This window comes from Electrophorus electricus, chromosome 24, assembly GCF_041902795.1.
Source record: "Electrophorus electricus isolate QZ-2024a chromosome 24, ASM4190279v1, whole genome shotgun sequence".
In the NCBI taxonomy this organism is placed as follows: Eukaryota; Metazoa; Chordata; class Actinopteri; order Gymnotiformes; family Gymnotidae; genus Electrophorus; species Electrophorus electricus.
This window is the reverse complement of record NC_137520.1, coordinates 737,501-755,000: the sequence shown is the minus strand read 5'-3', so window position 1 is coordinate 755,000 and position 17,500 is coordinate 737,501. Positions and strand designations below refer to the sequence as shown.

Below are 17,500 nucleotides of genomic sequence, written 5' to 3'. Positions count from 1 at the left end.
ACTCCACACTCAGGCTCAGAGGACATCACGGGGACAAATTCATACTTCTGCTGTGGTTCATTTAATTACCCATCACAATAATCTATCTCCATAATGAATTCCTATAATTGGTTTAATAGTTCATGTCAATAAGTCGTGTTTAATTTGTGAAAGTGGCCTGGGCTAGGATATGTCCAGCTGCGTGAGATATCACATGGGTCACGTTCACTCAGAGAGCCTCTCACGTCTGCTAACAGCAAACACGCCGTTTAAAAAGAGTCGAGCTTCTGATACACACAATACATTTATACTCATCTGTCTCTTTCTCTCTCTCTTCCTCCCTCCCTTTTTCTTCCCCTCTCTCTCTCTCTCTCTCTCCATTCTGAGGAAAGAGAATTGAGGAGCATGGGGTTTTTTTATTGATGGTTTTATTAGAATGAAGCATCCACTACCCTGAGAAGGACACATGCTCACAGGCAAATTCACATTTTCTCCTTTCTGTAATCTGTTGGTTTTGTTGTGTGTTTGTGCGCGCGCATGTGTGCGTGTGTGTGTGCGCGTGTGCGCGTGTGCGTGTGCGTGTGTGAGTGTGTGTTTGTGTGTATGTGTGTGTGAGTGTGTGTGTGAGTGTGTGTGTGTGTGTGTGTGTGTGTGTGTGTGAGTGTGTGTGTGTGTGTGTGAGTGTGTGTGTGTGTGTGTGTGTGTGTGTGTGTGTGTGTGTGTGTGTGTGTGTGTGTGTGTGTGTCTCTGATGGTAACAGATGTACACGTCTTTTCCTTGTTATTGCTTTTCCTAACAAACCCATTCGAGTGAAGGCCTCTCAATGGCTAAAGGATTCACTGGTATAATGTTACACTTCACATATGATGAACACATCACTAATCTTTTAATATCTCCCTGTCAATTTTACAGGTTTTATAAAGTTATTGGCCAATTTTAGACAGCGGTGGTGCATCATTTTAGGCTAAATTTAGGTGTGAAAATGAAGTTTATTCTGTGTGTTATCTAATCTGAGTCTGAAAAGCAGCCTCATAACTTAGATCTTCAGACATTTTCATGCTTATAATGTTGTTGCAAACATTGTAGTTCTGCAAAAGCCATCATCATCATCACCATCGTCATCATCATCATCCAGCGCATCTATTCCATTTTAAATCTCTTTAAAGTTGTGTGGAACAGAGAACACATGCAGATATAGGCTGGTGTTTTTAAGGATAAGAGATGAACACAACCAGTAATCAGAAAAAGAGCCTCCCTCCCCTGACAGCCCCAGGGAGACGCGTTTCAAATAAATGTTAACTGAACGGACTGTAGAAATATAATCCACATAAACGTCTAATTTGATAGCAGCGGAACAGAGAGAGCCATTGCTCTGCTGGTAGCAAATGGCTTTTTTTCTTCTAGATAATTCTATCAGTGAATCTTTTGAAGGTTTGCATAGTGTAACCATATCTTATACCTCGCAGTTGTTTTTGCACACGAACACACACACACACACACACACACACACACACACACACACACCTGGACACCTTGCTGTATGGTGTGAGAGAGAAAGCACCATGTGGGAGGGGCCACAGCACAGCAGGCAGGGTGACAGAGCTCCTCCTCCTCACAGTGCCCATTTGCAAGCTAGTGGATGTTCCAGGGGGTGTGGCCAATTCTAGAAGAAATTAGGGAGCTGGTAGCGTGTCCTGACCATTAGACTTAAGTAATTGAGTTTTTAAAGTATGTTTTCTGTTTCCATAGAAACTCGGAGAGATGGAAAGAGAAGGCAGAGTGTCTGAGAGAGTTAAGAGAGAGAGAGAGAGAGAGAGAGAGAGAGAGAGAGAGAGAGGTGGTAAAATAGAGGTGAGAAGAGCAGAACGTCCTGTTGTTGCATAATCTCCCTGTATGCAGCCTCTGTGCAGGTTGTCTGCGTCTCACACACCCTGCCAAACACCAGCACAAAACCATATTCATGCAGACAGAAAGAACAACAGACCTTTCTCCTCCATGTAGGTGTTTGTTTCTTTGTTTACATTGAAGGACGAGGTTACCATGCCCAGCCCTTAGAACACACATTCCGAACACTCACTCCGAACACACATTCCGAACACTCACTCCGAACACACATTTCGAACACACATTCCGAACACTCACTCCGAACACACATTCCGAACACACATTCCGAACACTCACTCCGAACACACACTCCTCTCCCATTCATGTCCTGCTTTGTGGAACGCCTGTGTTAGTTCTAACGGTTCATTCATTAAGTCTGTGGGTGAGGTTTAATCCTGGCTATCTTATACTTCTGGTCATTTTCTCTTTCTCTGCTCATTACCTGCTTCTCGCATCATTGTCAGGGTTTAACTGCTCTGTTCTGAACGGATACTAATCATTTCATAGAGGATAAAACACATCTGCATCAGGCTGTGGGTGACGGTCATGTACGGGACGACCAGGGTCTCAACGCCACCTGAGTGTTGGTCTCTCTCTCTCTGCTCCTGGACGCCCAGAGCAGCCACACCTGGCTCAGACCGCGGTGATCCGCCAACCGGCTAGAAGACCGGAACCCAACCCAGTCTGGGAAGTCACTGGGGCTTTCCGAACAGCCGGCTTCACTGGGATTTAAAATCTCTGCACGGAGGGGTTGCCAATGCTCTTTTCTGCTAACGTGACAGAATGCACTGTTTTTGCGTTACTGAAGCTGTGTGCTTGTCCAGTGTGACTCTTAGAAGTCTTTCTGGCCCACCACACCTGTGAATGTGGGCAGGTTGAGGTTCTGGTACTTACGCTGGTATCCACATTTCTGGGCCGTTGGGACTCGGGTCGGCAAAAACGCCAGTTTGACGTTCATGAGTTATTTCCTAGCTTGTGATTTTTTTTGTGACAGTGATCATAAAATTATAACCCAGATTTTGGCTGCTTTAAGGTGGCTTTGTGTCACAAAGAATGACCTACCACACCTGACCAAACACACCTGACCTAACATACCTTACCTACCACACCTGACCAAACACACCTGACCTACCACACCTGATGAAATACACCTGACCAAACAAACCTGACCTACCACACCTGACCAAACACACCTGACCAAACACACCTGACCTAACATACCGTACCTACCACACCTGACCAAACACACTTCACCTGCCACACCTGAACAAACACACCTGACCTACCACACCTGACGAAATACACCTAACCAAACAAACCTGACCTACCACACCTGACCAAACACACCTGACCTACCACACCTGACCAAACACACCTGACCTAACACACCTGACCTACCACACCTGACCTAACATACCTTACCTACCACACCTGACCAAACACACCTGACCTAACATACCTTACCTACCACACCTGACCAAACAAACCTGACCTACCACACCTGACCAAACACACCTGACCTACCACATCTGACCAAACACACCTGACCTAACATACCTTACCTACCACACCTGACCAAACACACCTGACCTAACACACCTGACCTACCACACCTGACCTAACATACCTTACCTACCACACCTGACCAAACACACCTGACCTAACATACCTTACCTACCACACCTGACCAAACAAACCTGACCTACCACACCTGACCAAACACACCTGACCAAACACACCTGACCTAACATACCTTACCTACCACACCTGACCTAACACACCTGACCTACCACACCTGACCTAACACACCTGACCAAACAAACCTTACCTACCACACCTGACCAAACACACCTGACCTAACACACCTCACCTACTACACCTGATGAAATACACCTGACCAAACAAACCTTACCTACCACACCTGACCAAACACACCTGACCAAACACACCTGACCTACCACACCTGACCTAACATACCTTACCTACCACACCTGACCAAACACACCTGACCTACGACACCTGAACCAACACACCTGACCTACCACACCTGACCAAACACACCTGACCTAACATACCTTACCTACCACACCTGACCAAACACACCTGACCTAACATACCTTACCTGACCAAACACACCTGACCTAACACACCTGACCAAACACACCTCACCTACCACACCTGATGAAATACACCTAACCAAACAAACCTGACCTATCACACCTGACCAAACACACCTGACCTAACATACCTTACCTACCACACCTGACCAAACACACCTGACCTACGACACCTGACCAAACACACCTCACCTACCACACCTGACGAAATACACCTAACCAAACAAACCTGACCTACCACACCTGACCTAACATACCTTACCTACCACACCTGACCAAACACACCTGAACTACGACACCTGAACCAACACACCTGACCTACCACACCTGACCAAACACACCTGACCTACCACACCTGACCTAACATACCTTACCTACCACACCTGACCAAACACACCTGACCTACCACACCTGACCAAACACACCTGACGTAACATACCTTACCTACCACACCTGACCAAACACACCTGACCTAACATACCTTACCTACCACACCTGACCAAACACACCTGACCTACCACACCTGACCAAACACACCTGACCTATCGCACCTGACAAAACACACCTGACCAAACACACCTGACCTAACACACCTGACCAAACACACCTGACCTAACATACCTTACCTACCACACCTGACAAAACATACCTTACCTACCACACCTGACCAAACACACCTCACCTAACACACCTGACCAAACAAACCTGACCTAACATACCTTACTTACCACATCTGACCAAACACACCTGACCTAACATACCTTACCTACCACACCTGACAAAATACACCTGACCAAACAAACCTGACCTAACACACCTGACCAAGCATACCTGACCTAACACATCTGACCTAACATACCTTACCTAACACACCTGACCAAACACACCTTACCTACTATATCTGACCAAACACACCTGACCTAACACACCTGACCAAAAAACCTGACCTACCACACCTGACCTAACACACCTGACCAAACATACCTTACCTACCACACCTGAACAAACACACCTGACCTACCACACCTGAGGAAATACACCTAACCAAACAAACCTGACCTACGACACCTGACCAAACACACCTGACCTAACATACCTTACCTAACACACCTGACCAAACACACCTGACCAAACATACCTCACCTACCACACCTGACCTACCACACCTGACCAAACACACCTGACCTAACATACCTTACTTACCACATCTGACCAAACACACCTGACCAAACACACCTTACCTACTATATCTGACCAAACACACCTGACCTAACATACCTTACCTACCACACCTGACCAAACAAACCTGACCTACCACACCTGACCTAACACACCTGACCAAACATACCTTACCTACCACACCTGACCAAACACACCTCACCTACCACACCTGAACAAACACACCTCACCTACCACACCTGAACAAACACACCTGACCTACCACACCTGACAAAATACACCTAACCAAACAAACCTGACCTACCACACCTGACCTAACACACCTGACCAAACATTCCTTACCTACCACACCTGACCTATGACACCTGACCAAACACACCTGACCTACGACACCTGACCTAACATACCTTACCTAACACACCTGACCAAACACACCTCACCTACCACACCTGACCTACCACACCTGACCAAACACACCTGACCTAACATACCTTACTTACCACATCTGACCAAACACACCTGACCTAACATACCTTACCTACCACACCTGACCAAACACACCTGACCTAACATACCTTACCTACCACACCTGATCAAACACACCTGACCTAACATACCTGACCAAACACGCCTGACCAAACATACCTGACCTAACATACCTTACCTACCACACCTGACCAAACACACTTGACCTGCCACACCTGACCTAACATACCTTACCTACCACACCCGACCTACCACACCTGACCTACCACACCTGACCAAACACACCTGACGTAACATACCTTACCTACCACACCTGACCAAACACACCTGACCTAACATACCTTACCTACCACACCTGACCAAACACACCTGACCTACCACACCTGACCAAACACACCTGACCTATCGCACCTGACAAAATACACCTGACCAAACAAACCTGACCTAACACACCTGATCAAACACACCTGACCAAACACACCTGACCTAACACACCTGACCAAACACACCTGACCTAACATACCTTACCTACCACACCTGACAAAACACACCTGACCTACCACACCTGACCAAACACACCTGACCTACCACACCTGACCTACCACACCTGACCAAACAAACCTGACCTAACACACCTGACTAAACACACCTGACCTAACACACCTGACAAAATACACCTGACCAAACAAACCTGACCTAACACACCTGACCTACCACACCTGACCAAACACACCTTACCTAATTCATCGAGATCTTTGGTAAACAGTTTCAAGGGTGTGAAGCTTCTCTGGTTGTGTTAAACCTCATTTAGTATGTGGAGGTCTGTGTGTTGTCACAGGCATGTGGTCTGTTCTGACATGACATTATGCATGTCAGTGGAGTAGCTTCGGTGCCAAAATGGAGTCTATGCTCATGCTTGCTTCACATAAAAGTCATTGGCTCTTTCTGTAGCAACTCTTCCAGTTCAGTGTGCAGGCTGTATTGCAGAGCCTTGTAATCTCAGGAGAACATGTCACTGCAGTCTCCGCCCTGCTTATGTCTGACTCCGCCCCCACTCCAGAGAAATGACACAGGTGCTCTTGGATACGCCCACACGCTGCCCCCTGAAAAGATGCAGAAATAACGAATTTCTCATTGAGCATAATGCACCTCGCATGTCTCTGTAGCACTAATGCAGTGAGCGAGCGAGTGTGTGTGTGTGTGTGTGATGAATGGTAGAGTTCCCTCTGATTGCTGTCGTGGGCCTGCTGAGCACAGGTTCTTGTCACGTTTCTGCTACAGACTGATTCGTTTGTCAGGGTAGATGCCGTCAAGGCCATATGCTCTGTGTATTCTGTCTTTTAACTGTGCACTGCCCACCTGTTGTCTGCCCGGGCTGGCCTTCCTGCCCGCGATGTGCTGGCATTTCTGCTCCTGACAGCCGGCGCCGGACGTGTCGTAGGAATTTAACAGTATCTCTCCACGTCTTTTGCAGATCCGCTCGGATAAGGATCGCTCCATCAACATCAGGTACAGCATCACAGGGGTGGGGGCGGACCAGCCCCCTAACGAGGTGTTCAGCATCGACCCCGAGAGAGGCAAGATGTACGTCACCAAACCCCTGGACAGAGAAGAGCGCTCCTCCTACCACGTGAGTCTTGCACGTGGGGTTATCAGAATTCGCCACTCCTGCGTCTTCACTTCGCTTCAGAATTCGTTACAGACGAGCCGGGTTTAGTCGCACGGCTGTCTCACCATCCACACGTCCACGCGGAGGGGAGGAGGAGGAAAGGTATTGATTGTGAGGCGACCTTGAGCTTGGCAGAGGCGCTGTATAAATAATACTTGCTGCTGTTGTGGTTGTTTTGCTCCAACTCCAGACAGGAACATCAGGTAGCGAGAAAGTTGGAACCCTGAGCGGTACTTCTGTTTCCGTAGATGTGTGTGGATGTTGCATACACACACTCAGACAGGAGTCACACACTTGAACATAATGTGAACACAAGCACTGGGTACAGCATCTAAATCACAATGAAGACATTGGTGTTTTCCTTTCCTTTTACGCTGTTTATAAATAGAAACTTCATAGAAATGTTTGTTGTCATATGTCTTCTGACAGAAATCCTCCTTCTGCTCTATTTTGGTTACATGCTTGTTCTAGTTCAGCTCCAGCGTTACCTGACACCAACGCTACCGTGCGCCTGATGTATAGCTCCGCCCATACGCTCGACACATAGTTGAGATTCAATATTTTATTGCCATGGCAACATAATTGATTTAAACTTGCCTTAATGGGCCTAACAGATGAGAGTTAACAGGGAAGAATAGACAACACATGGACAGAACACGCAATCATGCAAACACAAGGTACTTAACTAAATACCGGATTACGAGCAATGAACTATATGCTCAAGCATAATACAGAGAGTTTTATTGCTAAAACACTCTGAAATAGATTAAATTACAGAAGAGCCCTTCAGTTAAATAGCTCTTAAACTATTCCACTAGAGTAAGACCCTCATGCCAGCTAAACCTTCACTAAAGTTAGACCCTCACGAAAGCTAAACCCTCACTACAGCTAAACCCTCACTATAGCTACACCCTCACTATAGCTACACCCTCACTACAGCTAGACCCTCATGACAACTAAACTCTCACTACAGCTAGACCCTCACTACCGTTAGACCCTCACTACAGCTAGACCCTCACTACAGCTAGACCCTCACTATATTTAGACCCTCACTACAGCTAGACCCTCACTACAGCTAGACCCTCATTATATTTAGACCCTCACTACAGCTAAACCTTCACTACAGCTAAACCCTCAATATAGCTAGACCCTCAGGACAGCTAAACCCTCACTACAGTTAGACCCTCACTACAGCTAAACCCTCACTACATTTAAACCCTCATGACAACTAAACCCTCACTACAGCTACACCCTCACTACAACTAGACCCTCACTAAATTTAAACCCTCATGACAACTAAACCCTCACTATAGCTACACCCTCACTACAGCTAGACCCTCATGACAACTAAACTCTCACTACAGCTAGACCCTCACTACCGTTAGACCCTCACTACAGCTAGACCCTCACTACAGCTAGACCCTCACTACAGCTAGACCCTCACTATATTTAGACCCTCACTACAGCTAGACCCTCACTACAGCTAGACCCTCATTATATTTAGACCCTCACTACAGCTAAACCTTCACTACAGCTAAACCCTCAATATAGCTAGACCCTCAGGACAGCTAAACCCTCACTACAGTTAGACCCTCACTACAGCTAAACCCTCACTACATTTAAACCCTCATGACAACTAAACCCTCACTACAGCTACACCCTCACTACAACTAGACCCTCACTAAATTTAAACCCTCATGACAACTAAACCCTCACTATAGCTACACCCTCACTACAGTTAGACCCTCACAACAACTAAACCCTCACTACAGCTAAACCCTCACTACCGCTACACCCTCACTACAGTTAGAGCCTCACTACAGCTAAACCCTCACTACATTTAAACCCTCATGACAACTAAACCCTCACTACAACTAGACCCTCACTACATTTAAACCCTCATGACAACTACACCCTCACTACATCTAGACCCTCACTACATTTAAACCCTCATGACAACTAAACCCTCACTACAGCTAGACCCTCACTACCGCTACACCCTCACTACAGCTAAACTACCGCTACACCCTCACTACAGCTAAACTACAGCTACATCCTCACTACAGCCTAGCCCAGTCAACATTTTAAAATAATTCATACATTTTGTATGTTTTGGGTTGGTGAAATCTCTAAAGATGAACACTGAGTGAAATCTGTAAAGATGAACACTGAGTGTCACCTCCAGACCGACTTAATGAACAGAGAACGACTCAAATGACTTATGAAATGTTTTTCACAATATATCCTTTTCTCTAAGTCTCTCATATATGTGTGTGTAATATGAACATAAAGTATGTTTGGCTATCAATAATATTCAGAAAAAAATGGCCAGCTAGCTACGTGGCTCTAAACTACATGCAGCAGAGAACTGAACTGAACTCCTGTGTTCCTGAACTTGGTGTGGCATGTTGAGGCATATTTTCAAGATTATAAAAATTATAAAGGTTTGAAGTTTGTAAAAGGTTTGTAACTGATTTTATATAGTGATATTTGTTTCAACTATATACAGGTGCCGTTGTTAGCCTCGTAACAATGTAGGAAAGCCAGCCAGCCAGTCTGACTGATCGGTCGCCTAATTGTGAAGTAAATATAACAAACAGTAAAATGTCCAGTAGGTGACCTTGGGCAAGAGCTCAGAATGTGCCCACAAACTACAATCACAAAATGATCACCAACTCTAATACGATGCTTGTAGCTTATGTTATATGCCCAATATTTAGCTGATATGAAAAACTTCATGTAGCTTAAACATAACACACACACACACACACAAAGTAGCACAAAGACCCAGAGTGAAGAAAAACAGCTGTTTATAGTGTTTTTCTTCCATTATATTTACATTTAAGGCATTTAGCAGACGTGACCTACCAAGGTGATTTTAGCTGTCTACTAGAACAATCAGTTTAGAACGGATTACACTCACATATCGTTATGTGTAACAGACCTGTGGGAAATCGATACCAGGGAAAGTGAAGCCACTCTGTGTTGGTAGAGAACTGCTGAACGCTGAAGAAAGAGGTTTAATACCGTACATATTGTGAGTGTAATAACAGCCTTATTTATGAATATGTAATATATACTTAATGTAAAATACACTTTAATAAACAATACCTTATATTTCAATTCCGTGTAAAAAGTTGTTGCCTAGAGTATTTAAATGAATTAAGATGAAGTACCTCAAACATGAGTATCTGTGTTTTTAACACATATTTTCTTACTTTTACTTAAGTAATCATTTAAATTACTACTTTGACTTCTACTGGATTAATTATTATTTTAAAGTAACAGTACTTTTTTCTTGAGTACAGATTTTGGCTACTCTACCCACCTCTGGTTCTGATACTCCATGTGCTTGACACTGGAGAGAACTAAATATCAGCTAAATGCCGTAAATGTAATGTAAATGCGGAGAGAACAGCCCTGCAGTACCTTCAATAACCACCAGGGGGGCAATTATTAAGCTCATATCAGGACTACACATTGACATAAAGATGTAATTGTCGCGGACACCAGCACTGTTTACATTTCATGGCGTGCAGACTCAACCTGTTTCCAGTGTGAATAAATACTTTGTGCAATATGTAAATGCGTCATGTCACTTATGGTAGGCGGTTTCTTTTTTGGAAACAGCCGAGTTTGTGGAGCCGCACTGTCAGTCGAGCTGGTCCTCGCTCTGGCAGTGGAGTCCTGTATGGACGCGTATGGATGTTTTCAGCAAGGGGTTGATGCTAGAGTTTATTCCTCGTTATCCATTTTGACACTCTAACTTGTTAAATTGATCTTCTACATGTCGGGAGACAATGCCAGCAGCCTCCGACAACGGCGCGCGCCCGCTGTCAATTAGCGGAGCGCCGGCGCGCGCCGGAGTCGACAGGGAGAGGTGTGCGCGTGTCAAGGGCCACCTCGTCGAATGCAAAGGCAGTTTTGTCCTGTTAGCGGCGCCGCGTGGAGCCGCTCTGATGTACCCACGCTGTCTGTTTACCAAGCTCATGTCATCGGCGCCGTGTTCTTCAAAAATGATCCTGGCTTTCCGCGTAATTAGCGTCGCTCCCAACACTGTGCCATGCACTTCAAAGAGAGTGCACGCGAGTAGACGGGATGAACACATCACGCGCTAATTAGTGTGTGAACCGACATTCAGAATGTATAAACAATGTCACTATAATGAGGAGCATCAGGACGACATCAGCTTCCCACCGATGAGCAGATACAGACACTCCGCAGTTAGATAGATAGATAGATAGATAGATAGATAGATAGATAGATAGATAGATAGATAGATAGACAGACAGACAGACAGACAGACAGACAGACAGACAGACTGATTGATTGATTGATTGATTGATTGATTGATTGATTGATTGATTGATTATTATGGAAGAATGCTGTCCGAACATATCGGTCCAAACATGAACTTTAAAGGGTTGAATTTGTGTACCAGGAAAGGGGAAGTTTTGCGTTTGCTGTATAGCCCCGTTACATAGTAAATGTATGTAATGCATGTTATCTTCTGATTGTTAACTTATGTTCATTTAAATGCGAATATGTAAATAATAACAGCAGAGATGATTCAGTTATTGCAGCATATGAAGTGACTGGGTGAACTACAGCATCAGTTATTTGCTGTTCTCTACATGTCTGCTTATACTGCTAATTCACTACACACACACACACAAACACACACACACACACACACACATACACACACACACACACACACACACACACACACACACACACACACACACACACACACACACACACCCTGCTCACACCCACACACACACACACACACACACACACACACACATACACACACACACACACACACACACACACACACACACACACACACACACACACACACACACACACACCCTGCTCACACACACACACACACACACACACACACACACACCCTGCTCACACACACACACACACACACACACACACACACCCTGCTCACACCCATACACCCAGATCCAGCAAACAGGGTTTTCCTTCGATTGTTTATTTATTTAGTTCCTCTACCCTCCGTCTGTCTGACGATGACTTTAATTCCAACACAAAATGACATTTCCTCTTCTTGAAACATGTGGCTAATCTTTGATTTCTGTGGCTATTGAATTCCGAGATCAGAGTGGGAGTCTGTCAAGATAACCCCTCACCCCTGCACAAACCACACAGCCAGAGCTCAGGGAAACCAGGCTGCCACAGTGGATTGGAGGATACGCAGGGAAATAAAGTCAAATTAACCTTTGGGGGACCCACAAGTGAATTCTTAGCATCACCGTCCTGAGAGAGAGAGAGAGAGAGAGAGAGAGAGAGAGAGAGAGGAGAGAGAGAGAGAGAGAGAGAGAGAGAGAGAGAGAGAGGGAGAGAGAGAGAGAGAAAGAGAGAGAGAGAGAGGGAGAGAGGGGGGGAGGGGGAGGGAGGGCCTGTATCTGTGTAGAGTGTGGTGGTAAAAGACAGATGGATTAGTGCAGCTGTAAGATCAACAAATGTTTCTCTTTTGATGTTGTGATCTTTTATTGCACTGCTGCTATCCAATTGAGGTTCAAATATTTAGAGTTAACTGTCCTGCAAAGAAATTTTCTGTCATTTTATTCTTTCTCTCCCTCTCTCTCTCTCTCTCTCTCTCTCTCTCTCACACACACACACACTCACAGTTTTATATTTTTTTAATCAGAAGTTCATACAGGTCCTCTCTGCAGTCTCTGAGTCAGATGTGACACATCCCAAGGAAGATTAGGACTCAGAGACTCAGTGTAACCCAGATTAGGACTCAGAGACTCAGTGTAACTCAGATTAGGACTCAGAGACTCAGTGTAACCCAGATTAGGACTCAGAGACTCAGTGTAACCCAGATTAGGACTCAGAGACTCAGTGTAACTCAGATTAGGACTCAGAGACTCAGTGTAACCAAGATTAGGACTCAGAGACTCAGTGTAACCCAGATTAGGACTCAGAGACTCAGTGTAACTCAGATTAGGACTCAGAGACTCAGTGTAACTCATATTAGGACTCAGAGACTCAGTGTAACTCAGATTAGGATTCAGAGACTCAGTGTAACCCAGATTAGGACTCAGAGACTCAGTGTAACTCAGATTAGGACTCAGAGACTCAGTGTAACTCATATTAGGACTCAGAGACTCAGTGTAACCCAGATTAGGACTCAGAGACTCAGTGTAACCCAGATTAGGACTCAGAGACTCAGTGTAACTCAGATTAGGACTCAGAAACTCAGTGTAACCCAGATTAGGACTCAGAGACTCAGTGTAACCCAGATTAGGACTAAGAGGCTGGGAATCTTTGAATAATCCTGTAGTCATGTATTCAGACCATGCTCTGGCAGGCCTGTGTTACAGAGGAAGTCACGTCTGAGATGCTGTGATTATTGAAATGACAGCAAATATCATAGAATATATATCACAGAATACCTTGACTAGATACCACAGAATGAATAAACAGGTCATTCATATCACCAGTGTAAAATAAACCATTCAAAAAACCATCTCGTATTTAATATCACTTATGTCCGAAACAGTCTCCATTTTTATTTATCCTGTGTTTTGTAAACAGATGAAGTTAAGTGTTTATCACCCAGATGGGTTTTTCTTTGAGTGTGTGTGTGTGTGTGTGTGTGTGTGTGTGTGTGTGTGTGTGTGCATGACTGATATATATTCAGCTACGCTTTGTCAAAACATTTCAATTCACCAACAAGATGTCACATTAGACACAGAGAGAAGGAGGAGTGTTTTGGACAAGCGTTGGAGAGGCAAATTGATTTTGGAAGGAACGTGTTGTCAGAACTGCGGCATCACGTGCCAGATCTGTATGTGTTACTGGCAGAGAGACAAAAGAGAGATGATAACAAACAGAGAGAGTTCCAGATGGACTAGCCGGGTTATTTTAATGAGCCGGAGGTCGAGACCATCCACAGCTGCCCTGCATTTCTTTCACTTCTAACAGAGAGCTTTTCAAAAAAAGTCCTGTTTTCTGAAGTGAGACACAAGGTGATGAGATCCGAAACCACTGGTAATAATCAGACCTCTGAGTAAACGCTATTTAGAAGGGCTGTTCCACGGTGTCGCTGGGTTTGGGACGCACGCGTGTACTCCGGTGCTGGTGTTCAGAAGGTCAGAAGGTTCAGAAGGTGCTGAAAAAGTGGAAAGTGCCCTGTAGTGTGTGTGTGTGTGTGTGTGTGTGTGTGTGTGTGTGTGTGTGTGTGTGTGTGTGTGTGTGTGTGTGTGTGTGTGTGTGTGTGTGTGTGTGTGTGTGTGTGTGTGTGTGTGTGAGTGTGTGTGTGTGTGTGTGTGAGTGTGTGTGTGTGTGTGTGTGAGTGTGTGTGTGTGTGTGTGAGTGTGTGTGTGTGAGTGTGTGTGTGTGTGTGTGTGTGTGTGTGTGTGTGTGTGTATGTGTGTGTGTGTGTGTGTGTGAGTGTGTGTGTGTGTGTGTGAGTGTGTGTGTGTGAGTGTGTGTGTGTGTGTGTGTGTGTGTGTGTGTGTGAGAGAGAGTATGTGTGTGTGTGTATGTGTGTGAGTGTGTGTGTGTGTGTGTGTGTGTGTGAGTGTGTGTGTGTGTGTGTGTGAGTGTGTGTGTGTGTGTGTGTGTGTGTATGTGTGTGTGTGTGTGTGTGTGAGTGTGTGTGTGTGTGTGTGAGTGTGTGTGTGTGAGTGTGTGTGTGTGTGTGTGTGTGTGTGTGTGTGAGAGAGAGTATGTGTGTGTGTGTATGTGTGTGATGTGTGTGTGTGTGTGTGTGTGTGTGTGAGTGTGTGTGTGTGTGTGTGTGAGTGTGTGTGTGTGTGTGTGAGTGTGTGTGTGTGTGTGAGTGTGTGAGTGTGTGTGTGTGTGAGAGAGAGAGTATGTGTGTGTGTGTGTGTGTGTGTGTGTGTGTGTGTGTGTGTGTGTGTGTGTGTGAGTGTGTGTGTGTGAGTGTGTGTGTGTGAGTGTGTGTGTGTGTGTGTGTGTGTGTGTGTGTGTGTGTGTGTGTGTGTGTGTGTGTGTGTGTGTGTGAGAGAGAGTATGTGTGTGTATATGTGCATGTGTGTCTGTGTTTTTGTGTGTGTCCGTGTGTGTGTTTTTGTGTGTGTCCGTGTGTGTGTGTCTGCATGTGTCTGTGTGTGTGTGTCTGTGTGTCTGCATGTGTCCGTGTGTGTGTGTTTTTGTGTGTGTGTCTGTGTGACTGCATGTGTCTGTGTGTTGTAAATCAAAAGTACAAGAAGGAGAGAGAGAGAGAGAGAGAGAGAGGGAAAAAACGTGATTGTCTAATATGTCAAACAAAGCCAATGACGTGTATAGTCCGGTCACTGATCTGGTGCCCTGTGCCTGTGTGTGATTGGCTGGAAATTCCTGGAGTTCTCCAATCACACTGGTTCATTTGACATGTCTGTTCTTTTTTCTGCAACATTTCAGTGCCGGCGTCCAACATTTGTGTGCTGGTGTTTGTGCGATGAGAGTGAAACTGAGGCTTGATTGAGATCTCTGTCCAGGGCTCCACTGTCTAATGCGCTTCGCACAGCAGTGGACTCACAAAGAACAGCGCACGTGACTCACTAAGAACAGCACACGTGACTCAGTTTTTCACCGACACTCTGAATTAACCTGCGTCATCACTCCTTCATGTCCTGTTAAGATGAAATCACTTCAGTTAAATAAACTCTGACATCTGGTTTTCTGCTAGACAGGCCAGCCCTTAAACATCTGTCGATCGGACCTGGATCAGACACAAGCGGAACTGTAACCATGCCTGTTCCTGCCTTGCCGGCTGACCCACGTAACCATGGCGTTGCGTCTGTGTGTTGTCGGCAGCTGCGAGCGCACGCAGTGGACATGAATGGTAACCAGGTGGAGCAGCCCGTGGATCTCTACATCTTCGTCATCGACATGAACGACAACCGGCCCGAGTTCAAAAACCAGGTGTACAACGGATCCGTGATGGAAGGATCCAAACCAGGTAGGAGAATGGGGGACAGGCGGGGACCAGAGAGAGAGCTCTAATACTACATACGGTTCTAATACTACATACAGCTATAATACTACATATGGCTCTAATACTACATACGGTTCTAATACTACATACAACTATAATACTACATATGGCTCTAATACTACATACGGTTCTAATACTACATACGGTCTGTGGTGCAGTAAATACTAGTTTTGAAGACATGAGTTATGATCTCATTTATGTGAAAACTCAAACTTCTCACAAACACCAAGTGTGTTTTATATATATATATATATGTGTGTGTGTGTGTGTGTGTGTGTGCGCACATGTGCTTGCGTGCATGAGTTTGCATGTGTGTGTGTGAGTGTGTGTGTGTGTGTGTGTGTGTGTGTGTGTGTGTGTGTATGTGTGTGTGTATGTGTGTATGTGTGTGTGTGTGTAAGTGTGTGTGGGGAGGGGTGTGTGTGTGTAAGTGTGTGTGTGTGTGTGTGGGTGTGTGGTCCTCTGAGTTTCTCCAGGGATAATGATACACACATTCATGTCTTGCATCAGAGCTGATGAAACCTCAGGAGAAAGGGACAGGCAGACAGACAGACAGACAGGCAGGCAGACAGACTCCTCCACCTCCGTCCCCCTGTGTGCTGTGTCTTCCTGGCCATCAGATAAAAAATAACCAAGTTTATTTTTACCCAGACAAAGATAATTGGACGCAGGCTTTTTAAGTGCATATCCAACAGGTTTGGACATCCAAGCTGCTGACAACAGTTTGTGCAATGTTGTTTGTTTTCTTTGTGCAGGGGATGTTAGTAAGGGTTGTGCCAAGGCTGCAACAATTTCTCCCCACACGTAAGACACTTCAGGGCAGAGTTTTGCTGAGGGGGGCTCTTACTCATCCGGTGGTGAGATTACTTCACTACTATTAGTTGTTAGCAGTAATGCAGGTTAAGCCGATGCTGTAGTTCACAGTGCCCCCTCATGGTAGAGGTAAGAACTGCGCAGCATATTTGTCTGGTTTAATCTAGCATATTAAATCATATTAAAGCGTGGACAATGAAGTCTATTAGTTGAGTTAATAACATTTTAAACTAGTTTTATAATGGTGTCGGCTAAGTGTGGGGAGGCAAGTTCTCCACCATTTTTAAAACTGTGTGTGTGTGTGTGTGTGTGTGTGTGTGTGTGTGTGTGTGTGTATTAGATGGAGGACACTGGAACAGATGAGCTCTTAAACTATAACAT

The 17,500-nt window shown here is 45.3% G+C and overlaps 1 protein-coding gene across 6 annotated transcripts in view; it reads left to right on the top strand.

The window, feature by feature from the left end:
• The window catches only part of LOC113589297 (cadherin-4-like), a 302,611-nt gene that overhangs the window by 238,579 nt on the left and 46,532 nt on the right, over positions 1 to 17,500 (top strand). For all 6 annotated transcript variants that reach the window (XM_081706680.1, XM_035522244.2, XM_081706681.1 and 3 more), the window contains 2 exons: positions 7,120 to 7,275; positions 16,126 to 16,270. In XM_081706680.1, the coding sequence (XP_081562806.1) occupies positions 7,120 to 7,275; positions 16,126 to 16,270 (301 nt within the window). The remainder of the gene's footprint in view (positions 1 to 7,119; positions 7,276 to 16,125; positions 16,271 to 17,500) is intronic.